Source organism: Furipterus horrens, unplaced genomic scaffold, assembly GCF_987537825.1.
Source record: "Furipterus horrens unplaced genomic scaffold, mFurHor1.1.pri manual_scaffold_1, whole genome shotgun sequence".
Classification (NCBI taxonomy): domain Eukaryota; kingdom Metazoa; phylum Chordata; class Mammalia; order Chiroptera; family Furipteridae; genus Furipterus; species Furipterus horrens.
The window spans coordinates 152,876,762-152,904,231 of NW_028327171.1; the positions used below are offsets into that span (position 1 = coordinate 152,876,762).

Here is a 27,470-nt window from a genome sequence, read left to right on the forward strand (position 1 = left end):
GTAATTGATCACTAAGCTAAAAATATAATATATGATTATTTTGACTGTATAGTACAGCTTATATTTACTTTGCATGTATGCTTTGTATGTATAATTTGGCCCTTTGTTGAGAGTTACATTTATGCATGTAGTGGATTATTAGATGTGTAGGGGAGTGAGTTTTAAATACAAATTTCAGCAGGCTACAGGGGATAAAAAGGCTACAAGATGTAAAGTGTAGTTAGTTTTATTTCCTGGGGATCTTCTGGAGTTCAAGGAGGTAGAATAATTGGTCTCCCACCCTGGCATACTTCTTGGCCTTTGTTATAACTCTCAGTCATGGTTTGTGCATTAATAGAGCTGTAATCAAATTTAGAGCTATTTTTTTGCAGTGTAAGTAAATTAAATTAACTGAAATTTTTGTACTATGAGTAATTATCATAAAATTATCATATTTTTTTATGAGCTCAGGATTTCATGAACTGTGTTCAACAACTATTTCCTAAAATGCATCTCTAATGACATAAATATGATGCAATTGCAACTGGAATTTCCAAAAGAATTGGTGCATTTTCCTCTCATTCTGTGATAAAAAATAATGAGCAAAAGTTAAGTAATTCAATTGGCATCTGCATTTTGAAGTTAAAAAAAGGCATCTTTCCAAAGTTTTGTTTGTGCTTATTACATTGGAAGGCAGATTCTCAAACCTTCTTCAGTTGTGCTATTCAAAAAAATAAGAGATTTAAGAATAATGATCTCGAGTCTCAAAGATTTTGTGAGTCTTCAAAGAAAATTAACTACATTTAGTAAATAGTTTTTTTAATGTATAATGCTGTATTTCATAAAAATGCAAGCTATTGCAGAACAATAAAAGAGATCTCTAATTAAGATCCAGGCAAACAGAAACTTAATTATCTAATTCACTTCTTTTTCTGAACATGCTATTTAATTGAAAAATTTTTAGGGCCCTTTTCTTTTTTTTTTTTTTTGACTATGGAGTTAAAGTATGATTACCCATATACAGGATGGGGCAAAAGTGGGTTTACAGTTAGTCTGTATGCAAAAAATAATACAATAATTAACAAATAATACAAAAATAAACTGTTTTGTGTACTCACAACTGTAAACCTACATTTGCCCCATCCTGTATGTTACAACCCTTTTATTGATTCGCTGTGTCTGTGCACTATTTTATAACACATAAGTTCTTTTAAAATACATTTATTTATATGGTGAAATAGATTTTTTATGACACATTTTGTAATGTATATTCAACAGCCATGATTGTTATAATAAATCTGGATGAGAAGATATATTTTAATGTAAAGAGATATTTTGAAGTCTGTTGTTTGGCATGCTGTTTATTCTATATCCAAGTAAAAGACTTTTTTCTTGTCTTAATGACTGAAGTAGATTCTATAATACCATGAAAAACCTAGAAAATGGTTTGCTGCCAAAAGAATGTGAACCATTTTTCTAATCCAACAATAGGGCTAGTAAAGGGTCAGAAAGACTCCAGGAAGTACAGCACTAGTGTGGTCAGTTTGCCTGAAGAACTTCTGTGTGACTCATTGGTAACACTCCTGATTTCTCAGGCAGAATTCAAGTTTTTTTTCAGTGTTTGCTGTACTTTTTCATTAGTGAGGCATTTTTCATTGGTTAATATATTAATGCAAATTTGTTTAATTTTATACTAAGCATGTTAGATAGGATTTTACAACTTTAAACAAAAATCCATTAACATGTCCAGGATGATAGCGAAAATATAAAAATTTTGGTTTTAAAATAAATTTAAAATGGAGAACAAGTTCACTTGTGTGAACTAACTATAGTTTTTATGATTTTTAATAGCAATTCTATGGAAAGAAAATGCAATAGAAATCATTCCATTATGAATTAAACTGATCATTTACATTTAGTGAATATAAATCTTTTATTAGCTCAGATGGGCTTTACTGATGTCTTGTAATTCTACAGTAAACCTCATGAAAAGAAGGGAAAGAGTCAAATTTGTGACTTTGTAGTACCGGTGTGCATTTTAGAAATGGCAGAAAACAAATACATAATATATAAGTTGCCTTGAAAATACTACATTAAAAAAAAATTGAGTCTTTTGTAGCAAATAATTACTAGAGAGCAAGCATGTATCCTTGTGTTCCTCTCTGACCTTCTTCCCTTTCTATATGTTTTTATTTTAGAGTTCTTTGTGAAATAAATCCTTTAATTTGTTATGGCATTGCATATTAAATTAAAAAAAAAACCCTTGCATACCAAAAGAATTCATGTAATGACATTTGAGACAGTTTTTAAAGGATCAAATAGAACTTTTTAACTGGCTCACTTTAAATGGTTGTTGACCTTATTTCCTACTCTTTTCCCTTTTTTCTTTTTAGTATCTTTTGTTTAAATTTCTTAAACTCTGATTTGAACCCCTGGAACTAGCTCAACCCTTTTCTGTGCCAACTCCTTGTTCTATCAAGTTTCCAGGCGCCTGCCCTCCTCTGAGCCTGCAGCATGGTCCTGGGCTAATCTCTTTCGCAGTCATCTGTAGCTGTGTGTTTGCTCCTGAAATGATATAACTGACCTAGAAGTGCCCCAGAGAGACTGGTAGGAAGCTTTTTCAAAGGACTTTCTGAGTTGAAGCTATGTGAACCAGTACAAATACAATGTTTATCTTTGTTCACTTTCTCTTTGTTTCTTTTTTGGTCTTTATTAAAGTAGTCTTTCTTTGTTAAGATGTATATATATATATATATATATATATATATATATATATATTTATTTATTTATATATTTATTTATTTTTGCCACCTTTTGGGCTGGGCCCTTCTGGCTTGGGATTTCCTGGGAAATTGATTGGAAATAGAAAATGGCTTTCCTACAACAGTCTGGCTTTCTGATGGGGCCTGAAAAGCAAGGACAAAGCTATGGCTTGGATGCTGCGCCAGTAATGTGTGATTATGTAGCTTTAACTTCCTAATCAACCACAGGCCAAATTTTTGGTCATCCAGAATCTGAGGATTCATTATATTTCTAACTTTTCTGCTGACTTTTACTATGTTCTTTTGTTACAGGGTAAATAAAGGGGTCTCCAAAAATTCCCCAGAGCCCATGGTTTGGGGAATGAGGGATGGGACTCAGTGGAGCAGAACCATTTTTCCCTGAGAGATGCCTTTGCATATCTATGGCAGGTAACTAGTGTCTTAGTTATGCAAATAGCTTTGGTTCTTTCAAGGCAGGAAGGAGATGGGAGGGGTTTTGACCACAGAGTGATGATGAAAGGGCTTACAGGATCTGCTCAAGGTTCTGCTAATGGCCAGAACCCGTTACCACGCCCACTGTGTCACAGGCCCCAGTCAGGAGTTTAAGAAGTAGGGCAGCAGCCATTAAGTGGTGAGAAAATCATGTGGTTTACAAGGAAGTAGAGAGAAAGCCATGTGGTTTGCAAGAAGATAGGAGAGAACCATGTGGTTTTGAAAAAGGGGGAAAAGCCATGCAGTGAAGAAAGGAAGGAGCAGCTATACAGTTCATAGGGATAATTTGGTCATGCGGCCTGGTCTAATAAGAAAGCTGTCCTGCCATTGCTTTAATTGTGCTCAATTTAGCGGACTCCAAGCTGCCAAGGACCCCACTTTACAGACCTGGACATTTGGGCTTTTGAATCTCGGGACATATGGAAAAGATTCTGTTAAAACCTGGACTTCACCATGATCCAGTGCAACACAGTTCATGTTTTCCTGGACCATTTTAAGGAGGCTGATGACATCATACCCCAGATCCTGAAGGAAGAGCTGACAGATAACAAATGGGGAACTTCTGGGCATGTTTTTTGCCTATAGCCTTTTGGGGAGCAAAGGAAGAGCTGGGTCTCGTGGGAGAAGAGGGCTCTGAGCAGAAGCACTCACAGCAACCCCTCTCCCCCCACCAGTCTGGAATATTGTAAATAAAGACCTGTTTTCCTCAATACTCATTGTTGGGTTTTATACCAAGGCGGCAGGTGAAAGAACCCCATGTTCTCGGTAACACTTTCACTTACCTTGTTTTATCAGAATACTTTTCTCAGTAACTTCAGGAAAACCATTTCCTATCCAGACTTGGCCTAAATTGTTTTTAAAAGTGTTTAAAACAACTAAACAAAGGATGGTTGATTTTTTTAGTTTATGGACTAGGACTTTTCTTTTTCCAAAGAAGAGGTTGATGGGCCTCTGATGTTGACAGTTTTGTTCACTTAGGGCCTGACAGCTTTCTAAAAGCACGTCTGTGTTTCTATAGGGATCACATGCTGATGTGTGACATGTATGTGTGTAGAAGTGCCTCTCTGCTTGACTGGGGAGGATTCCTTTGCAGTTTGGATACTAATGTCAACCTTGGTGAAAGACAAGTTCGTACATGGTGTGCTTTGATTGTTACTATGTTAAGCACTTTATGGGCATATGCTTGGTATGCCTGAACTATGATGTACTTTCTTGTAGAGAAATGTACAAAACAGTTGGTATCATATCAACTGGACTGATAAAGGGTTTGCTTTGTTAAAACATATCTTGTTCAAAGCACCCAGAAATCTTGACTTTTATAGTTAAAATGGGGCTGCTGGGTGGGAAGGTACTTTTGAGCTCACTCCCTCTTGTTCCATTTTGCTATGGTATTGCTGCCAAGTTCCGTGGTTGCTTAGGACCTCCTCTAATGAAGCCTCGTGTTCTTATTTTGTAAGATTCATATAACTGTCTCTCACAAGTCACTGAATTTGTATACAGGTGGACCTTGAGGCCTGGCCTTTTGTGTTGTATCGTCTGTGGGTTTGATAGAGTGTCATGACTCAAAATAGATGAGGGGACAGTTTCCCATGCACAGCAACAAAGTGGGTGAATGCACAACTGAAGTATAAGGAGCTTCTTGCTACTTTTGAACTGCCATATGCTTATGTAAAGGGCTTAGTGAGTAGCACATGCTACACACATCTAGATTACATCCTGGTGCTTTTATTTTATGTTTTAAATTTCTCATTCATCTGGGTTTCTCAGTTTATGTGATCCGAGTGGCATGGAATCCTTTATATTTTGCTAGAGAACACATGGACTGCAAGGCTTATGATTGAAATTATTCTTCTAAAAATGATCTCTGAGCTATACTTCCTCCCCCACCCCTCCCCAAATATACACTGACTGCTCTTCTAAGGGATGAGGTGAAAGAAATATGCTTACATCTATGCTGGCAAAAGATTCAAAACCCTGAGAAGTCCCAATTTTTCTTAAATTAATGATGAGCATGGAGATTGGAAAGGAAATTGCTATTTCTACACAAGAGGCCCAAGGATAGGAGAATTTTTATAAAAGTGGAGGCCCTTAGTGGATACCGACAGAAGAGTGATAATCCATATGGATGGATTTTTATTTATGCTAAATTAAGAGAGAAGCTAGGACTGTAAGACGGAGACAGGAGTTTGAAGACTATTTCAGGAACTCAGGGGCCAGGAAGTGTGCTCTTGTTCTGGAATAAATTTGCTTGTGGGTGGTTGCTGAGGGGACCCCTTAGCCTTTTTTAGTGGATTGTTATTTCTTGTTTTTAAGTCTAAAATGTGTGGTTAAGTCATCCAAGTGTATGATTTAGCTGAGAGAGTAGCCTTTCTGCTGAATAGGAGGAGGCAGGAAGGATAGCACTCAAGGACTATTTGAAGTAGGATCTGAGTGGTTGTTCTCATTGTTGGAGTCACTGTATTCTTAATGGGACTCCTAAAGTGATAGCTAAGAATTAAGTTGAACCAGGTAAATGGCAGCATTAGATAAAAACATGGATCAACAGACTTTGAGAAGTGGCAAACCCGGTTTTTGTTTGTGTAGTAGTTATGTCTGTAGTTCTAGGCAGAAGATTCCCCAAACCATACCTTTAGCTCTGACTACTCTTAAGTTTGGGATCCATTGTCCATCTGTTCACTGTTTTCTCTAAATAGGTGTTCTGTCAGTATCTCAAATTTCCTTAATTCCAAACTAAGCTCTTTTCCCTTAAACCTGCTTCTCTTTCTAAATCTTAATGTTATAATGTTGGGGCCAGTTCCCAGTTATCCAGGTTAAAATCCCTATTGCCTTTCTTATGAAATTGGGATGCTGTAATGTTGATGTGAGCTGATATATATAAAGAATCAAAAGCAAATACTATTATATTAGCAAATACTCAATAAGTGACCAATATTGTCATTATAAACATTAATTATCATCAGTGTCATTATGGGAGAGCCAGGTCAAATTGACTGATTCTGTGCTTCTGTTTTTGAATTACCTATAAGTGATTTATTCATTACAACTAGCTAGATGATCTTATGGATGAATTTGATCACAATAGAAATAATGATCCCCTAAGTATTGGTTATTTTATGAAGTTACTAAAAAGAGAAACTCTTTATTGGTTATAGTCAGTATTGTTGCTAACTTTGCAAATAACTTATTAATACAGTTTTTTGTTAGTATTAGTGGCTCATTGAGAAACCCCATGAAAATATCCCCTTTAGCAAGTTTTGGGTCAGGACAAAGGAAATTTAAGCAATATAATAAGGTAAGCAAGGAATACAGGAACCTAGATAACTGGAAAAACTACCTCCAAACTTAACTGGTTGAGTGAACACCTTTGCCGAAACATTTTCATTGACTGTATTAGATGACATCCCTCAGTTGGCTGTATTGGTGTGTGGTATCCTTTCTGAGGTTATAAGTGACATTGTCAAGAAGACAGAATCAATGATACTGAGCTGAAGTCAGTCAGCTACACAACACATCCAAGGGACCACCAGGCTGCTGTTTGTATGGGGAGGAGAGATGCATTACTTAGGTATTTCCTAGGTCTCTATTCTCTGTCCCTAATTGCCAGGGGAACCTGTTTAGGCTGGTGATAGCAGGCTGTCAGCTCTGGGCTGCTAGGGTTCCTGCTGTGCCATAGGCACTCATGTGAGCATTTACAGCAGTGCTGAGAGTGGTGGTGGTTAGCTGTAACAAATGGGTGCCTTCCAAAGAGGCTAAATTGTGCTTTTTTCTGTCAGAGAAACATTGGACATTAGGTTTTGTTTATGGTTGACTGAATGATGAACAGAGGCCCCTAGCCAGCATATACCAACTGTTCTGCATAACTTGTAGGAGAGGGGATGGTTAATGTAGAGAAGGGCAGTCCAGAAGAGACCTCCAATACTGCTGGCCAAGATGGAAGTGCAGGTAGACATACTTCGCCTCCTTGCATAACCATAAGAAAGATCACAAATAACCTCAAAACAAAAAACCAGAACTGTCAAAAAGTGGAACTGTATGGAAATCCAACAATCAGAGATTTAAAGAAGAAATATTCATCCAGATGGGTAGGAGGGGTGGAGCCAAAAAGCCTGGGCAGAGAGGATGTGGTGTGGCGGTGGCAAGGAGGCAAGGCGGCATTTGTGACCAGCAGAATGGGCAGTCCCACGTTCATGTGTGGTGGATAAAAGCTGGGAGGTTTACCTGCGGAGTGACCCAAGCCCCAGACCAGACTGCACAGCTCACCGTTACAGAACTGGGAAAATAAAGCCTCATTGCTTCTGACTGTGAATACCAGCGGAGGTTGGGGCAGAGGAAGAAACTGCCAGTCTATCAGGAGAGTTTTCTTAGAGGGCCACTATGGTTCTAGAATATTTTCAAATCCATCCACTCTGGGAACCACTACCAGGACAACAGCTAGAGGGGCACCAGTCACATATGGGAAGTGGGTGAAGTGACTGGAAAAAGGGAGAGTGCCAAGCAAATGGCATCATTCCTCTCTGACACCTCCCCCACATATAGCACTACAAGCGGTGAAGCTGTTTTCCATGCACTAAATACCTAAGGCTTTGCCCCTTAAAATGTAACAGGTGCACCAAGACAGGGAGTCAAAGAAGCTCTACCTAATACACAGAAATAAACACAGGGAGCATGCCAAATTGAGGAGATAAAGAAATATGGCCCAAATGAAAGAACAGATCAAAATTCCAGAAAAAGAACTAAGTGAAATGGGAATAATCAGCCTATCAGATGCTGATTTCAAAATGCTGGTGATAAGGATGCTCAAAGAACTCATTGAGTACGGCTAACACATAAGGGAAGAAATGAAGGCTACACTAAGTGAAATAAAGAAAAATCCACTGGGAACCAATAGTGAAGGGAAGAAAGCCAGGGTTCAAAACAATTAATTGGAACACATGGAAGAGATAAACATTCAACCAGAACAGAATGAAAAAACAAGAATTCAAAAAAAAAATGAGAGCATCAGAAGACTCTGGGAAATCTCCCAACATATCAACATCCAAATCATAGGGATGCCAGAAGGAGGAGAGGAAGAACAAGAAATTGAAAACTTATTTGAAAAAATAATGAAAGAAAACTTCCCTAATTTGGCAAAGGAAATAGTCATACAAGTTGAGGAAGCCAGAGAGTACCAAAGAAGTTGGACCAAAAGAGAACCACACGAAGACACATCATAATTAAAATGCCAAAGGTTAAACGTAAAGAGAGAATTTTAAAAGCAGCAAGAGAAAAGTAGAAAGTTACCTACACATGAGTTCCCATAAGACTGTCATCAGCTGATTTCTCAAAAGAAACTGCAGGCAAGAAGGGACTGGCAAGAAGTATTCAAATGATGAAAAGCAGGGACCTAAAACCAAGATTTCACTATCTAGCAAAGCTATTATTTAGAATGGAAGGGCAGATAAAGTGCTTCCCAGACAAGGTAAAACTAAAGGAATTCATCACCACCAAGCTATTATTACGTGAAATGTTAAAGGGACTTATTTAAGAAAAAGAAGATCCAAACTATGAACATTAAAATGTCAACAAATTTACAGCTCACAGCAACTGAATCTAAAAAACAGAAACAAACTAAGTAAACAACTAGAAAAGGAACAGAATCGTAGGTATGGGGATCATTTGGAGGGTTATGAACTGGGATGGGGAAGGGGGAGAATGGGGGAAAAGGTGCAGGGATCAAGAAGCATAATTGGTAGGTACAAAATAGATAGGGGGATATTAAGAATAGTATAGGAAATGGAGAAACCATAGAACATATATGCACAACCCATGGACTTGAACTAAAGGGGTGATTGCTGGAGTGAAGGGGGATCCCGGGTGGAATGGGACAAAGGGAAAAAAAATTGGGACAACCTTAATAGCATATTCAATAAAATATACTTAACAAAAAGAGAGAACAGCACAAATGAGCAAAATAGAACCAGAGGCATGTAAACAAGGAGCAAACTGACAGTGACTTGGGGGAGGGGGGCGGAGAAGCGGGGTAAGAAGGGGAAGGGTCTAGTCAAGGAACTAGTATAAATGACCATGGACATGGACAACGGGGTGGGGATTTACTGTGGGAGAGGGGGTGGGTGGGGTGGGGAGGAGCAATGGGGGGAAACAGTGGGAAAACTAATAGGAAAATAATAAATAAATTTTAAAAATGAGAGAGAGACTTCCAGCAGCAGAAAACAGATGCATGTGAAATATTTTTCTGGTGAGAATCTTAATAAAGATGAGTCTTAGAATTTAGGAGTTTGTCAGAAGAAATGAGATCAGAGTAAAAATAAAGTTTTAGGAAATGCCAACTTTTATTTTAGTATATCATTTATAGTATTTCAAAATAAATTTTCTGTAGGATTGTCGTTGCCAACTGCACTGCAATTCTTTGTTTAAGGACCCAAACATTTTAGTTGTCATAATTTGTGTTGAGATGCTGTAAGTTTTTTACTATACCTAGGTTAAAACGGACTTCATAGTAAATATTTTCTTGAATTATGAAATATCTGTAGAGTATAAGGTGTGTTGTCCAGAAAGGTCAGACCTCCACCCATTCAGGAAAATAGGGGAGTGGCGTCCCTGAAAGATGTGGGTGTGCCAGCTGTTACTGTGAGTAAAAGTCTTAGGTAACATTGACTGGAGGTTAGAATTTTTTATGTGATCACACAGTGTTATCTTTCTTATTCTTTGTTTAGCAGAATAAAAGCTGGCTAGAGGGGGTTTTTTGGTGGAATTTTCATTTTTATGCTCTTTTTGGTTTCTGAAAAGTATAGAATATTTAAGTCTTCGAAAATACTTTAAAAATTTCATGAGTCTAATAGAACTATTTTTTAAAAAGGTGAAAAGAAATACAGTCAAGAGCTAACACAATGCAAGACTAGAAATATGCAGTGAGCACAAAGGAGTACTTGGTTTGGAGCATTTTCCATTGAAATTGTGGTGTCATGCAATTCTGGCTAGAGATAAGTGTTTCATTTTTTTAGTTTCTTTAATTAAAGGAAGTATAGCATTGTTAAACTGTCACTTTTTGAAAAGATCAAGGCATAGTTTCCTTGGACTTTTGGTCTGTGTAGACTCTCTTAGGGATAGAAATGTGAGTGTGTGGGCTTTGAGCTCTAGTAAGAACTTCTTTAGGAAGGGGAAAAGAAAACTCAGGAAGGGAGTTGTAGCACAATTTGAATTAAACACTTTCCTGAAGCAGGCATGAAGTTCATTGTCATGCTGAGTGACAGAAGACTTCTACCAGTTCTTGTGGAGCGGATTAGTGGTTGAACAAATCTGCAAGGACAGCGTGCAGTTTTGTCAGATACACAATGACATGTCACAGCTCTCTTAACTTCGAACTGTTTAAATATCCTCAGTTGTCTCTTAATTTGCTTTTCTTTTTTAAATTCCTGTTGGAAAGTAACTTTTCTATAGTCAATTCCCGTGTCTAGGTTTTTTGTTTTTGTTTATTGTTTTGAATGGTAATATTCAAATTGACATGTTAGTAACTTCCTTATTTTATGTTTTCTTTTCTTGTTTAACATAGTTTCATAACTTAGTCTCTTTTTATTACTGGGACTGTTAATGCAATAAAAATCCTAATTAACTGTTTTGTCCGTCCCCCCCCCCCCTTTTTTTCTTTTTGGTAGGCTAAGAAATGGCATTTAAAAAAGCGGTGAAAGGGACTATTCTCGCTGGAGGAGGTGCCCTTGCAACTGTTCTAGGCCTCTCTCAGTTTGCTCATTATAGAAGGAAGCAAGTAAGTAATGGTATATATATTGATTATACTATGAAACTTAAATCTGTTAAAGAACAATGTGTGGGGCATGTGTATGCTAATGGTTTTATTTAGAAGTTACTGTCTCAGCTTGATCTGAAAGACACTGATTTAGAATACTGCCTGAATGGTTCTTGAGAACTGTGTGTATCTCATTTTTTAAAAGTAAATTTCTTTATCAGAGAGGATTATGTAATTTAGCCTGTTTGGCTCTTTGGTTTTAAAAAACTGCTTCATTTCCAAATGCCAGGGTTTGTTCATTTAGACTTCCCTTGTTTAATTCTTCCAAATGTCTGGATACTTTCTATCTCCCTGCCAAAAGTTTGTCTGATTAGCAGGCAGGCAGCTGAGAAAGGAAATGGAGAAGAAAGAGCCTATATAAAAGGCCCAACTTTGAATCTTGGTTTTGTTTTTGAATGTTTAGTCACTCATGTAGTATTACTTTATATTGGTAAAAATTTTATGGGGAAAAGTCATGAAAATGAGACTGGCATGAAGTTTCCAAATAATTTAAAGTGCTCAGTTTAGTTTCATGTTATTTTTTTCACTTTGGAGAAGAAAAGCACTACAACTATGCCTTCCCATAGTTTAAATTAATGCCAGGAAATAATTTTGGTGAATAGTTTTGTGTTTTGCAGGCTTGAAATGCTGTAGCCACTTCTCTAGTCAGCGTAAGTGCCCCCATGACCTAACGGCATTTTATGATACCAGCTGTGTGGTGCATTCCCGAAGCAAAGATGGAGGTGAAGGATTTCGGGAAGCTATTTGTAGCTGGATTACCTATGAACTAATCATTTTCTACAGTTTTGTGAAAACCTTTAAGCCATGGTTGTCTTGCTCTGGTTGTTTTGGTTGCTTTGGGCTAGGAGGCAGTGGAGCCAGCCACTTTCTCTGAGTCCCATGTCCTGAATAGGAAACACCACTTTAAAAAGAAATAGTAGGATGAATCAATTCGCCGGCTTATAGTTTTTCTGTTTTTTTTTAAAGCTTATTTTTAGTGCTTCCTACCTTAAGTTTTCCCCAGGTGTATATGTTGCAGCTATTAATTGACTAACTTGTTATAAAAGTTCTCCTTACTCCTTTATAATGCACATTTTCTTTTAAGATGCTGTCTTGGTTCCTTAAAAGTGAGTGTGAAAAGATGTTACTTCTGCTGAGGCTATTTGAGAAGAGCAGTTATGTTTGGGATTTGGGCTTAATGGATTAGATTACTTCTGCCATCCTTAAGCAGTGCTCTCTGTAACGACACTGGGAAATGCCAGTGCAGAGGTAACGACATTTAATATGATGAGTTGTTGCTAAATTTGTACATGGTTTATGCCTTTTAACCACAGTAAGGCATGTTCTACCTCAGAGTTTATAACTTAACTTTGTAGCAGGGTAATACTGGTTTCTTTCTTTTTTATTAATGTTTGATTTCTCTATAATCTCAAAGAACAGAATAAACAGGTGATACTTTGTCCAATCAGTCTAGTTAGGGGTGAATTTTAGTCAGTAAAATCAAGGGAAACAAAGGTCTATTGATTTCTGGGACATTTTGTCATTTTCTCCTTCCTACGTTAGACATCCTGACCACCCTATTAGCCAAAATGAAACAGATACCAGGAGTTTGAGTCATTTATAATTTCAAGCTGACAAGTGTTTTTGAGAAAAATCATCATAGGCATATTCAATCAATGAGTTGCATAAGACATGCATCCAAGCGTGTGCATTCTTTTGCGATGATTCCTGTCTCTTTAAGCCACTGCTATGAGCATCTTTGGGGTAGCAGGCTGAGATGTAGCCATAGGGATTGGAAAAAAAAAATGAGGCTAGGGGAGGGGCAAAGGGGAAAAAGGAGACCAACTCATTTGAGCCATTGACATAGGATGACCACAGGCCTCAACTGTCCACTCTCAGAAAATATCTGCCAATCAAAACCATTCAGGATGGGGGGGGGGGGGATTTTCCTTACTTCAATAGTCAAGAAAAATCTGCCCCTTGATACTCATTATTTGGCTGAGTTTTGTAGAAGTGTGGCCTTAAATGTGACTAGACATGCTCCATTTTTTAAAACAAAGCAACACTTCATAGTATTGGCTTGTGTTTATACATTTTTTCCCTGTTTTCTAAGATGATTCCAACTGATAAATTCTCTTTTAAGAATAAGTTGGTGCTGAAAACCCAAGATGCTGATGTTTAAGAAAGCCATCTCCTGACTTTAAGTTCAGGCACATTTTGGGGGCCTTTCTGTACTCGCAGTTCTGTCTCCCTGGCCCCTAGCTTGTGTTCATTTGGTATTTCCAATACAAAGCTTCCTTCCTAAAATACAACAGGGGTTGCATCCTAAATACAAATTGATTGATTCTAAAAGTTGATCAATTGTTAAAGCACATTTGATGATGGGGTAGTTCTATAAGTATTTAGGTACCAAGTCAGTTAAATTAGCTTATTTGCAAGGGCTAGAATAGAAGGGAGACTATCACATATACTTTTTTTGATTAATTAAACAGAAAACACAATAAAATTGGATAAGGTGTGGTCCACTTACATTTTACCCAGTTGCTAGATTAGATGAGAAAATAGAGACATTTATGGAGATGCTGGCAGTTCTGGGGGCAGGTTGAGGATTAGAGGTGATAGCAACGATTTTTTGGTCTCACTTTACTTTGTAGTATGGCTTTCTTTCATACAAGCACGTTATTTATATTTACATTATGTTTTCAGTGGTGAATAGTATCTACTGTTGACCCGAGTGAAGCCAAGAGATTTTTTATTTCTTTTGAGATAAATGAAGTCAGATTTAGAAGGGATGAAGATCATGACCTAAGGAGAGAGCTGATATTATTATTATTATATATATATTTTGGAGCTAGGCAGACTAAATCATCACCTCCAGTGAGGAAGCTGTTAGGGGAAAGGAGATGAATGTTGGCTGATTTTTGACTGTGTCCACCTGCAGGGGAGGTTTGTGGCCACAATGCATCCTCAATACAGGCCCCCTTTTTACGTATGTAGGGATTTTTTGAGTGGTCTTGAAGAGTTTTTCTGTTAATTTCATTCCCCCCTCCCTTCTTTTGTTTCCTCACCCACAGGTAGGTGACTAAGTTTCCACAGGGCTTTTTGATTTTTCCTCTCCCCAGACCAGCCGTATGTCAAGGGACATGAGGCAGAGTGTAGTGTATACACATCCTAGCGCTGTCTTAAGTCCCACCAGGAATGTAGCAAGCAAACATCTTCTGCAGCGGTGGGCAGATTTTCAGGAGCGAGGTATTTGTCACTTCCTATTTAGTATAGGCCTGTTTAATAATAAAGTTTTAATGGGAAGGGACTTAGAAGACATCCAATCTTCCTCTCAGGACAGGACACTCTTCTTGTGATTCCTTAATATCTAGTGAGAGAAAAGTGTTGCTTCATGGGAGACCCTCTTTTTTTTCCTTTCCTAATTCCCACCTGATAAAGAGAATAGAGTAGATGAAGAGGGGAGTTTAAGTCAAGAGAGACTTGGGTATTTTTACACCAGTAAACAACCTTAGTGAGGGGCAGAATAGAGGGTGTTAAAGTCAGGGCTACATGAGGGTTCCTCAGGGGGGCTGGAAGAATAGTGTTGGTCGGGGAGAGAATGGCGGCAAAACTAGTGTGGGAGTGCAGATATTTAACTGAGGGGTCCCCTAAGTTTTTGTCTTTTCAAAATTTAATTTTTTAAAATTAAAAAAAATAAAAACAACAACTCAATATTTATTTCATACCTTCAAGGCCCTAACTGGAAACATTGGTGTGATAGTGTGGGTTTCTTTTCACCCCCATTGGTGTGGTTGATGTAGCAAATATCTATTTAGGTCTGAGGGTGAGCCCTCTCACGTAACACGTTAGGTTTTTTCCTTCCATTACCTGCTGTGAGGGTGTAGTGGGCTTTGTGAAACAACTCTGAGAGGGAACCCGAGAACCACTGAGAGCCACTGAGCACTTTCTCAGAGCCCGGATGTGCCTTTTTTTTCTGCACAAGGCGTAGGCAGTGGGGTGGGCTTTGGAGTATGGAAATCAAGGTCTCTTTTCAGTGTGGGGAGCGATATTATTTGGATCAAGGAATTGAGATATTCCATTGACTGATATTTTATTCCTGAGCAACAAAGCAGAAAGCTCAAGAGCATGATTTTTAAAGCAGTCTTTGCAAGCTGCCTGTATCTAACACCTAGCTTTACTTCCTAAGAATTAAGTGACTGGGCAAATTTCTTAAATTCTCTCAGCCTCGTTTGCCCCTATCAGTGAAATGAGGAGAACAATGGTAGAGTAAGTCTTTGATAGGTTCTGTGACTTGAAGTGAAATAATATTTAAGAAAACCAATTTTACCATAGGATAATTGGTATATATAAGAGTTAAGATATAAAACAGAGAGCAACGAACAAACAAACTCATAGACACAGACAACAGCATGAAGGTTACCAGAGGGAAAGAGGGGTGCGAGGAAGTTGAAGAGGGTAAAGGGGGTCAACTATATGGTGACAAAAAGAGACTATACTTTGGGCAGTGCGCATACAATGCAATATACAGATGATGGATTCTAGAACTGTACACTTGAAACTTACGTTATTAACAAGTATCACCCTGATAAATTTAACTGTCTTTTAAAAAAGAGTTATGTTGCTATGGTATCTCATCAATGTTTTAACAAAATGACATTATTTGAGGAACTGCTTCAATTCCCCCATAGGATTGTGGAAGACCAGTAAAGCCTGGAAGAGTTTCTGGAACACAGTAGCTTTAAGAACGATTAGCTATTAGATTTACAGGTTACATGAATATAAAGTGTGGTTATATTTGGCAAGAAAATTGTCTTTGTCACTGGAGATTCTTGCATTCAGGGACACCTTTTTAAGACTGAGGTTAGTAGCAAATGGTATGTTCTTCATCTGAGGTTGTGGGAGAATGGCTAGAAAACAATTATAGGAACACCATTCTGTTTTCTCTTCTCCTTGCTTTCTGATCTGAAGATGAGCCAGTAACAAGGTAGACAATCCCAATTATTGACTTAAACTCTTTTCCTGTTGTAAGTAATATACTCCTTGAAGTTTCCACTATTTCTTTGTTTGTTTGTTTCTTTTTTCTATTTAGGCTTATATGAGTTGTGACAGACTTGATTTATATTGGCTGATTTATTCCGAAAAATGTATGCGAATATAGTATTTTTTAAATTAGTTAAAATATAGTACAATGCAATTTATCAGAATTATATGGTGAAACATTTAAAAAACAATATTTTGTAAAAGCTCTTGACTTTTTTTTTGGTAAATTAGAATTTTCATATATTATTTTAGCTTGAATTACAATGCAATTAAATTTATTCTTTTCTAAAGTCAGTGATGTAGTAATAATTATTAATGACAGGATCTTTATGCTTTGCAAATTAGTGTTTTACTTTGTAAGATATGGCAATTCACTATACTTTGAGTGGCTTACTAAAAACTATAGTTCACTTTATTTTGTGTATTAATTAAGGGAACATGAAAAAAATGATATGGCAATGTGTTAGGTGAGTTGAATTATAGGTAAACCTCTGCCACCTTTGATGTTAATATCATCAAAACTTATGAGGGAAAACATTTATGCTAATGAGAGGCAAAGTACTGCATAAATATTAAAATTCATAGGAATTTTGAGGACATTGTTTTAATTTCAGTCTCTTTCACCCTGTCAATACATTATTTGTAAGAGGGTCTAATAAATGAGGGCCTTTTGATTGGTAATATCAATGACTCAAAATCCAAAATATTGGCAAAACAACAAAGAGTAGAATGATCATATTTAGTCAAAGTAAGATGTACTTTCAGGTTTATTTTATTTTATTTTTTTATTTTTTAAAGTACATTTTATTGATTATGCTGTTACAGTTGTCCCAGTTTTTCCCCCTTTGCCTCCCTCCGCCTGGATATCCCCCTTCCCTCCTGCAATCCCTCACTTAGTTTATGTCTATGGGTCCTGCATATAAGCTTCTCCATTTCCTATACTGTTCTTAACACACCCCTATTTTGTACCTGTCAATTATGCTCCTTAATCCCTGTACCTTTTCCCCTATCCTCCCCTTTTCCCCTCCCAGCTGATAACCCTCCAGATGATCTCCATATCTATGATTTTGTTCCTGTTCTAGTTGTTTACTTAGTTTGTTTTTGTTTTTTAGATTCAATTGTTGATAATTGTGAGTTGGTTGTCATTTTACCGTTCATAGTTTTGATCTTCTTCTTTTTCTTAAATAAATCTCTTTAACATTTCCTATAATAAGAGCTTGGTGATGATGAACTTCTTTGGTTTACCTTGTCTGGGAAGCACTTCATCTGCCCTTCCATTCTAAATGATAGCTTTGCTGGATAGAGTAATCTAGGTTGTAGGTCCTTGCTTTTCATCATTTTGAATACTTGCCAGTCCCTTCTTGCCTGCAAAGTTTCTTTTGAGAAATCAGCTAATAATCTTATGGGAACTTTCTACTTTTCTCTTGTAGCTTTTAAGATTCTCTCTTTACCTTTAACCTTTGGCATATTAATTATGATGTGTCTTGGTGTGGATCCCCCTCTTTGGGTCCAACTTGTTTGGGACTCTCTATGCTTCCTGGACTTGTATGTCTATTTCCTTTGCCAAATTAGGGACATTTTTTCAAATAAGTTTTCAATTTCTTGCTCTTCTTCTTCTCCTTCTAGCATCCCTGTGATTCAGATGTTGGCATTTTTGGAGATGTCCCAGAGTCTTCTTATTCTCTCCTCTTTTTTTTTTTTTTTTTAATTCTTGTTTCTTCATTTGTTCTGGTTAAATGTTTATTTCTTCCTTATGTTCCAACTTGTTGACTTGAACCCCAGCTTCCTTCCTTTCACTGTTGGTTCCCTGTGTATTTTTCTTTATTTCACTTAGTGTATCCTTCATTTCTTCCCTTATGTGTTAGCCGTACTCGAGTTCTCTGAGCATCCTATCACCAGTGTTTTAAACTCTGCATCTGATAGATTGTTTATCTCCATTTTGCTTAGTTCTTTTTCTGCAATTTTGATCTGTTCTTTCATTTGGGCCATATTCCTTTGTCTCCTCAATCTGGCAGCCTCCCTGTGTTTGTTTCTGTGTATTAGGTAGAGTTGCTTTGTCTCCCTGTCTTAGTGCACCTGTTAAGTTGTATGGGGCAGAGCCTTAGGTTTTCGTCAGGGCAGGGCAACCTGCTTCACTGCTTTGTGGCTTTGTAAGTGGGGGAGATTTTCCCAGAACTCACCCCATTTCTAGTCACTTCTCCCACTTCCTGTATGCAACTGGTGCCCTTCTAGCTGTGGTTTTGGTGGTGGTTCCCAGAGTGGGTGTTTGTGTACATTTTAGGATCATGCAGGCCCTTTAAAAGAACTCTCTTGAGAGACTGGCAATTTCTTCTGCCACTCCAGCCTCCACTGGTCTTTACAGATGGAAGTTATGAGGCTTTATTTTCCTGGTGTTGGAACCCTGGGCTGTGCAGTTAGGCCTGGAGCTGGGGTCACTTGGTCCCAAGGTATCCCTCTCCCAACTTTTATCCACCACACGTGAATGTGGGACTGCCCGTTCTGCTGGCCACCACCTCTGCGGCCTCACCAGCCCCTGCCTCCTCCGCCTAGCTACAACTGCCTTACCACTGCAGCCTCCCTATACCACACCGCGTCCTCTCTGCCCTAGCTCCCCATTTCTACCCCTCCTACCCGCCTGGATGAATATGACTTCTTTAAACCCTTGGTTGTTGGACTTTCATACAATTCAATTTTCCTGCATTTATTTTGATGTTATTTATTTTGAGGTTAGTTGTGATCCTTCTTATGGTTGCTCAAGGAGGTGCAGCATGTCTACCTATGCCTCCATCTTGACCAGAAGTCCAGGGTTTATTTTAATGGATCCCAGATGAAAAGATATTTAGCTTCCCAAATGTGTCTTTTATACAGGTGTAGCTGGGTTTTGGTGAGCTTGTTATTGTGCACAGGTCATGAAAATTTTTAGAACTCTCGTTTCTTCAAAAGGTAAGACTGATGTCACTTTATTCCCAGGCTCTTTCCCTGCCTAGCACTAAGTCAGTATATAGAAGCCAATGATCATAGTACCTGACACATAGCAGGTCTTTAGTATCTATTGTATTTCTTTCCCTTTCCGTGATATAAGATATAAAAATTTGACATAGACCTAGCCTTGTTAGCCATAATGAAAACATATATCACCAGATTTCTTAAACAGCTGAGCTTTTGGTTGACGTAATGTTGCTTATATAATCTGCTGGACAAGAGACACTGGTAGATGTTTGAGAAACTTGAAGTTCAAATGAATAATGATAGGAAAGAAACCAAAATCATAAGCATAACACCAAATGCTGGTGAGATGTGGAGCAAAAGGAACTCTCATTTAGTGCTGGTGGGGATGTACAATGTTTTGTGGTTTCTTACAAAACTAAACATATTCTTACCCTATGATTCAGCCATCACACTCATTGATATTTACCCAAAGAAGTTAAAAATTTATGTCCACTAAAAAACCTGCACATGGATGTTTATATGGCTTTATTCATAATTGCCAAAACTTGGAAGCAACCAAGATGTCCTTTAGTAGGTGAATGGACAAGTAAACTAAACTGTGGTACATCCAGACAATGGGCTATTATTTGATGCTAAAAATAAATGAACTGTTAATCCATGAAAAATCATGGAGGAACTTGAAATGCATATTACTAAGTGGAAAGAGTTACTGTGAAAAAGCTATATACTGTATGATTATAACTATATGACATCTGGAAAAGGCAAAACCCCAGAGAGAGTAAAAAGATCAGTGGTTTCCACAGGGTGGAAGTGTGTGGGGGAGGTGATTAGGCAGAGCACTGAAGATTTCTAAGACACAGGAACTACTCTGGATAATATTATAATGATGAATATATGTCATTATGTATTTGTCCAAACCCGCATAATGTACAACACCAAGAATAAACCCTTAAGGAAACTGTCAATACTCAGTGATTATGATGTATCAATATAGGTTTATCACTGGTAAAAAATGTGCTGTAATGGTGACTGATGTTGATAATGGGTAGGCCATGCATATGTAGGGGCAAGAGGTATATAGGAAATCGCTGGATTTTCCTCTCAGTTTTGTTGTTAAGCCTAAAACTGCTCTAAAATAAAGCCTTTAAAAAATAAAAATAAATATATACTTAAAATCTTAAGCATAGCGTCTGGAACATGATGTCAATTAAGAAAATTTAAATTATAAAAATTTCACTTTTTATCTTTGATTGACTATATAGTATATATTTTTTGAACACAATATCATTAAGGATTTAACTTCAGTTGTAAATATTCTTCTGGTTCCTAAGCTAAAGCATATCTGTGGATTTGAAATAAGTATAATTTATATTGAGCACTGATGTAACTGAAATTATTATGTGACATGTTTGCTTACCAGATTGCTTTTAACTTTGCGAGTCAATTCAGGCTACCAGACTTGTTTGTTCTCTCTGAGTAAATAATTTTTTATCGCCAGAGGCATTTTTCATAGGCTCATAAACAGCCTTTCTCTTAAAAAAAAAAACCAAAAAAAAAAAAAAAACAACAACTTACAAAGTACTGTAATAACAGCTGTTCTTAAACAGTTTTCATTTTTGTTGATTTTATGTTTAGGTGGAAACTATTGTTAGACACCATATGAAGAATGTATATTTAGGAGGAGAAAGGACTAGAGATTGAATAATAGCGTTTTTGGTTCTACTTAAAGTGCTATGAGGATCAGTTCTGTGAAATATGAAGGTAGACATATCTCCGCTCCATGGTTTGCAGAGACTTGTATTTGATGATCAGTCCTTTTAGAGCTTGATCTCTATGGATTTGTTTTTCTGTAAATAATGAGGACTCATCCATCACAGGAAGGTTCTGAACCATGTATGGACTACATACAAAGGAGGCAAGTTGTGAATCTTGGATTTTAATGCTAAGCACATCTCAAATTTGTGTATTTAATGGAGGAAGCTAATTGGTGTAAAAAACAAGTCCCAAAGTTCAGTGGTTTATCACAATGAAGATTTATTTCTTGCCCACATAGGCTGGGGACTAGTTTCTTGCAATTACTGTATTCAGGAACCTATGTCCCTTTATTCTAGTGGCTCACTGTATTATAGGGCCTTTCTGACCTACTGGACCATTTCCAGCCAACTGTAAGGGAGGTGGGAAATGTGATCCAGCAGTGTTCCCTAGAAGAAGAGAAGAAGTTTTATTAAGCATCCAGCCATTACATTTGTGTCCTGACTTTAGTTTCCAATGTAGTTGACGAATGAGTGATATTTCTTTTGATGAGAGTTTTATTTTAAGAGTTTATGCCAAGGGTTCTATAATTCACTTGTTTCTCTTATTTAGAACCCCATGCACAGATTCCTGGAAGAACAGTTTTTTCTCCTAGAAATACAACTAAATATGTTGAGGCTGTGTCTGATATCTAAAGCTTGATGAAGATTCTGAATACACTGTATTTTCGATAAGGCCAGTTGAAACTATTCTTAACTACGCTATATGGTTGACTGTTTCTTCAGAGGCATGCTTCATCAAAGCACTAAAATTATGCTGACAGAGTTGGAAATGTTCTTTGAAGAGCATCCTATCATCTTCCTTATAATTTTGGTTTTTGTTTAACACTTAGCTCCCAAAGTGGGGCCATGGCAATATCTCTGAGTTCTAACTCACACCAGGCCTTCGAGGAGTTTGTGATGCTATTTTATTGCTGGCATGCAAAATCAGCGAGGTTAACTGTATTGCTGTAGGTCACACAGTGAGTCAACGACTGAGCTATGATTAGCGTTGACAGCTGGTGAGCTTCTAGGCTGTTGCTAACTGAGCAACACTGACATTCATTTTGATTTGACATTGCATTTCATTTTCAACTATTTATTCATTTTAAGGCCTTTTTAAGAAACTTTTTAGGGATATTGTAGGACTGAGGAAACTTTCTATAAATACCTTGGAGAGAGTCCTTTAGCTTTTCTCTCACCTCCCTGCTTAATAGTTACGTTGTGTTTATGTTAGGAAGGCTTCCTCTAGGTAGAGTTATGCCAATTAAGAAAACAGATGCTTTAAGGTAAGTTAGGCAATGTTAATTTTACTTGCTTATTTTGTAATTTGTGATTTTTTAGCAAAGAAGTTTTTAGATCTAATTAGAAGCTTGTGAGTACAAACTAGAAAAGTTTTAAATATGTATATATTTGATGAAATATTTCACACAGAAATGGAAAGTGTCCATCACAAACTTGACCAAGAGCTATTTTAAATATAAGGTTAAAATGTAGCTGATGGCTGTCTGGATTGCTTGCAAACAGTCATTTAACTCACTGGGTCAGGATTTTATTCACCTGAAAGGGATCAGGGAAGAGTGAGCCTTCTTTTAGTTCCATATCCACTTCCAGATATGTGCGTTAGGTAAGTTTTTAAGGAAAAGTGCTGTTTCTTGGAACCTTGGTCATCAGCTTCACTATCCAGTGTGGTTGGCTGTGGGCTATGCAGAATCCCTAGGATTTCTGACTACCCTGGCTGCCATCAACACTTTCCTGCTTTGCTGGTGTCAGAAAGGATGGTGAATCTCAGGGCCCAGGTAACCCTGAGATAACCTAGGCAAAGATAACCTAGCAGAGGCATGGACATGTGATTTAGAGTCAAACCTGAGATTGAAGTGTGATTCAGTTACTTGCCCAAGGAATCGCAAAACTTAGTTTCCTCCCTGGTCAAAGGATGCCCCTCCTTTTGTGGTAGTTTCTTTTTTTTTCCTTTTTTTTTCTTTTTTTTTAATTTTTACTGGAGGATATTTGCATTGACCTTGGAGAGAGAGAAAGGGAGGGTGGGGGTGGGAGAGAGAGAGAGAGAAAGAGAGAGAAAGAGAAAGAGAGAAAGGAAGAGAGGAAGAGAAAGATAGAAAAACATCCACGTGAGAGAGAAACATTGATCGATTACTTCCTGTATGTGCCTGACTGGGGGTAGAACCCACAACCTAGGTATGTGCCCTGACTAGGAATCGAACCTGCAACCTTTTGGTGTATAGGATGACATGCCAACCAGCTGAGCCACCTGGCCGGGGCCCTTCTGTGGTAATTGTGATAACTAAAAGACCTAACATGTTAGAGTGTGTGGTCTAGTAGCAGTCAGGCAAGTGACAATTCTCATCTTTTTCCCTCTCTGCCTTCTCAGATCTCAGGCTCCCTATCCAGATCTTCTAATTATCAGTGCTCTGTTGGAATTGACAAATGATATCAAGTGTAGACACCTCCAAACACATATTCTATGTTTTAAAAATAGGTATTTGAAAACCTATGAAACATATTTCTTAAACCTCAGATGATGTAGTCTATTATGATGTGAACTTATTTGAAGTCGAGTCAGGCAGAGCCACAGGATTTTCCCTATTTTTCAGCTATTAAAAGTTTTATAATGACATATTATAATTGCTATTAAAAGAGTTTCTCTGTGATCTCTCAAGGAATCTCAGTCACTTAAGAGTTGTATAGCATTTTCCGCGTGAGCTAGTGCTGTTCTCAGCCAACCTAGAAGGATGAACTTGCCTTGTTTCTCTTGTCTGGTCCCCAGTGGAGATGACTGTCTACCCAACTGCAACCCTTTCCACAGAGTAATCATGAATCCATCACCAAGTGTGTTTACATTGAGAAATGTTGCTTACAGTCATGTAATTATAAGAAAAAAAATCATTGTTTAGAATCACAAAGTGACTCAGGAGGTAAAGAACATTAAAATATCTTAAAATTCACTGTAAGGAGATGCTTGTTGCATTTACTTTCAAGAACTATACAGATATAGTCAGTCTATTTCAGTAACAAATACAAGGATGTCTGCTTCTTTGGTGTACACAGCATTCCCTCTTCCTGCATGTGTGTGCTCACAGCATCTACCAGGTAGTCGATAGTGACAGACCAGAAGGATCCAAGTTCCGGCTCACTGGAAAGGGAGTGGATCAAGAGCCTAAAGGAATTTTCAGAATCAATGAGAACACGGGCAGTGTCTCCGTAACACGAACCTTGGACAGAGAAACTATTGCTTCTTATCAGGCCTCAGGTCCACCAGGCTGCACAGAAACAATTGCTATTTGTGGAGACCACTGACGTCAACGGCAGGACTCTTGAGGGGCCAGTCCCCCTGGAAGTCATTGTAATTGATCAGAACGACAACAGACCAATCTTTCGAGAAGGCCCCTACGTTGGCCATGTCATGGAAGGATCACCTACAGACCCCAGGGAAAGTGGCGGCAAACAAAATTTTGTGCATTGGTTCTTCAGGAGGCTCTTTGCATCTACAGACATCTCTTCCTGGAAGACAAAAACTCTGCTGCTTTTCACAGATATGGATCCCAGGCCCCCGAGAAAAGGTAGAGAGAACATTTATGTGAGTCCTGCAACTTACCACAGACATGCTGGGATGTGAAGGAGTTAAATGCCCAGGAGCCTGTAGGGCACGTGAGTGATGGAGACAATTTGGATCTACCAGTTCCGCCTCATCGTGATCGGGGACTCCACCGTGGGCAAGTCTTGCCTCCTGCACCGCTTCACCCAGGGCCGCTTTCCCGGACTGCGCTCCCCCGCCTGCGACCCTACCGTCGGCGTGGACTTCTTCTCCCGCCTGCTGGAAATCGAGCCGGGCAAGAGGATCAAGCTGCAGCTCTGGGACACGGCAGGGCAGGAGCGGTTCAGGGTGATGATACATCAGAATATGCATTTCTAAACAGAGAAGGAGGGATTCAAATAAGTAGTCTCATTCCAAACGTTTGCTGAGACACTGAAAGAAGGATTTTACAAAGGAGGAAAGAGGAAGGACATCTCTAAAATCAGAGAAGGAAAACTCTGACTCCAAAAAACCTCCGCTGCCTTGCGGCATACCTCTTCAGGGGAAAGGCTAAGGGAGTAAACCCCGACAGAAAATCCGGAGCCGGAGTCCCTAAGGCGGTTTGACATTGTAGTCAACACCGGCAACTCCTGCGGCGCACCTGAAGCCAAGCTGTATTGACTCTGTCTTTCCCTTGGACCCTTCAGCTGCGAAGAGAGGGGGGGTCTGCTGCATGGGCAACAGCAGACCCTCCATATCACCCTGCCCAGGCTCTGTAGCTTCAGTTTCACTGGAGAGGACACTCCAGCGTCATCGCAAGATGTCGACTCAACACGGGAGGAGACAGATACCGGTTATAAGCTCATCCGATTGGCGAAGGAAACGAGCGCCAGGGGTCTCCTCTGACGGTGGGAGAGGTCACCACACCTCACTGGACAGCTACCGTCTCGCCATGGCTCGCCTGCCCCACTGGGTGCGTGGGGATCAGAGAGGCGCCTCTCGAAAAATGGGCCACAAAACACCCGCACCAGTTAATTCCAAGCAAACAACAAGAAAGAAGCCTCCGGCTCTTCGCCTCGCTAGCTGGAACATCAGGACCATGTGCCCCAGACTTACTGCAGACCTTCCGTGGATCAAGGGTGCCAGGAAAACCGCTGTCATCGATAGGGAACTGGTACGACTAAACATCAACATCGCGGCTCTACAGGAGACCCGGTTGGCCGACAACGGAACTATCAGAGAAACCAACTACACCTTCTACTGGCAAGGGAAGTCTCCGGACCAACCAAGACAGCACGGTGTTGGGTTCGCTGTGAAGAACACGCTTGTTAACTCCATAGAGCCACCCACAGGAGGCACAGAGAGATTACTTACCCTCCGATTGTCAACAACTTTCGGCCCAGTCAGCATTCTTAGCGTGTATGCCCCAACCCTCTGCGCCACCATCGAAGAGAAAGAACAGTTCTACCATGCACTGGACGAAGCGTTATCCAAGATCCCCAGAAGTAATGCTCTCTATCTCCTTGGAGACTTCAACGCAAGAGTAGGAGCCGACCACATGGCCTGGCCCACCTGCCTCGGAAACTTTGGGAGAGGAAAGATCAATGAGAATGGTCAGCGACTGCTTGAGCTTTTGTGTCACCACGGCCTGTGCGTGACAAACACATTCTTCAAGTGCAAAGAGATCCACCAGGTGTCATGGAGGCACCCCCGCTCCCGCCACTGGCACCAGCTTGACCTCGTCATCACCAGAAGAACGGATATTGGCAGCACCCTCCTCACCCGCAGCTACCACAGTGCAGACTGCGACACGGACCATGCCCTCGTGGTAAGCAAGGTGCGCATAATGCCGAAGAGGTTGCACCACTCCAAGATGAAGGGTCGCCCACGCATCAACACCAGTTGTGCCAGCAACCCAGTTAAGACCCAGCAATTCATCAACAAGATGGAAGATGCACTCGGCGAGGGAGTGGCGGCAGATGACATTATCGAATCCAATTGGCCACGTCTCCGCGACGCCATATACAACTCCGCCATTATTGCTTACGGGAAGAAAGAGCGGAAGAACGCTGACTGGTACGAGGCTCACTGGGAAGAAATGGAACCCGTGATCGAGGCTAAGAGGAAGGCCCTACTGGCTTACAAGGCCACGCCCACTCCCAGTACACTTCAAGCTCTACGGGCTGCCAGGAACAAAGTCCAGAACACCGCCCGCCACTGTGCCAACACCTATTGGCTAAACCTGTGCAGAAGCATCCAGGAAGCCGCCGATATAGGCAACGCACGAGGAATGTATGAGGGTATCAAGAAGGCAACAGGCCCAATCCCCTCCAAGATCGCCCCCCTTAAGTCCAAGACAGGTGAGGTCATCACTGACCAGGAACAGCAAATGCGGCGGTGGACCGAGCACTACCTCGAGCTGTACGCAACGAAGAACACCGTAACAGACACTGCTCTTAACGCCATCCCAGACCTACCAGTCATGGAGGAGCTAGACACCCCACCTACTGCGGCAGAGCTCGGCAAAGCCATCGACCGCCTCGCTTGCGGGAAAGCACCAGGAAGCGACGGAATCCCTCCAGAAATCCTAAAGAGCGGGAAACCAGTCCTGCTACAGCCGCTCCACCATCTACTCTGTCGCTGCTGGAAGGAGGGTTACATCCCCCAGGATATGAGAGATGCCAACATTATCACCATGTACAAGAACAAAGGAGACCGCAGCGACTGCAACAACTACCGGGGCATCTCTCTCCTCAGCGTCATCGGCAAAGTATTCGCCCGGGTCGCTCTTGCCCGCCTGCAGACCCTTGCTTCCCGCGTCTACCCAGAGTCCCAGTGTGGCTTCAGAGCTGGCCGATCAACAGTGGACATGATCTTTTCCCTACGCCAGCTGCAGGAGAAGTGTCACGAGCAGCATAAACCACTCTACCTCGCCTTTATCGACCTCACGAAGGCGTTTGATCTGGTGAGTCGAAGCGGACTCTTCAGCTTGCTACGGAAGATTGGCTGTCCACCACATCTGCTTGCTGTGGTCATGTCCTTTCACGACAACATGCACAGCACGGTGTCCTACAACGGCGCAACCTCTGAGGCCTTCCCAGTCAGCAGCGGAGTAAAGCAGGGCTGCGTCCTCGCGCCTACGC

The 27,470-nt window shown here is 39.8% G+C and overlaps 1 protein-coding gene across 3 annotated transcripts in view; it reads left to right on the forward strand.

Moving 5' to 3' along the window:
• The window catches only part of GPD2 (glycerol-3-phosphate dehydrogenase 2), a 143,371-nt gene that overhangs the window by 20,304 nt on the left and 95,597 nt on the right, over window positions 1-27,470 (forward strand). For all 3 annotated transcript variants that reach the window (XM_090280012.1, XM_090280031.1, XM_090280024.1), the window contains exon 2: window positions 10,886-10,995. In XM_090280012.1, coding sequence (XP_090136138.1) covers window positions 10,894-10,995 — 102 coding nt within the window. In that variant the 5' untranslated portion in view covers window positions 10,886-10,893. The remainder of the gene's footprint in view (window positions 1-10,885; window positions 10,996-27,470) is intronic.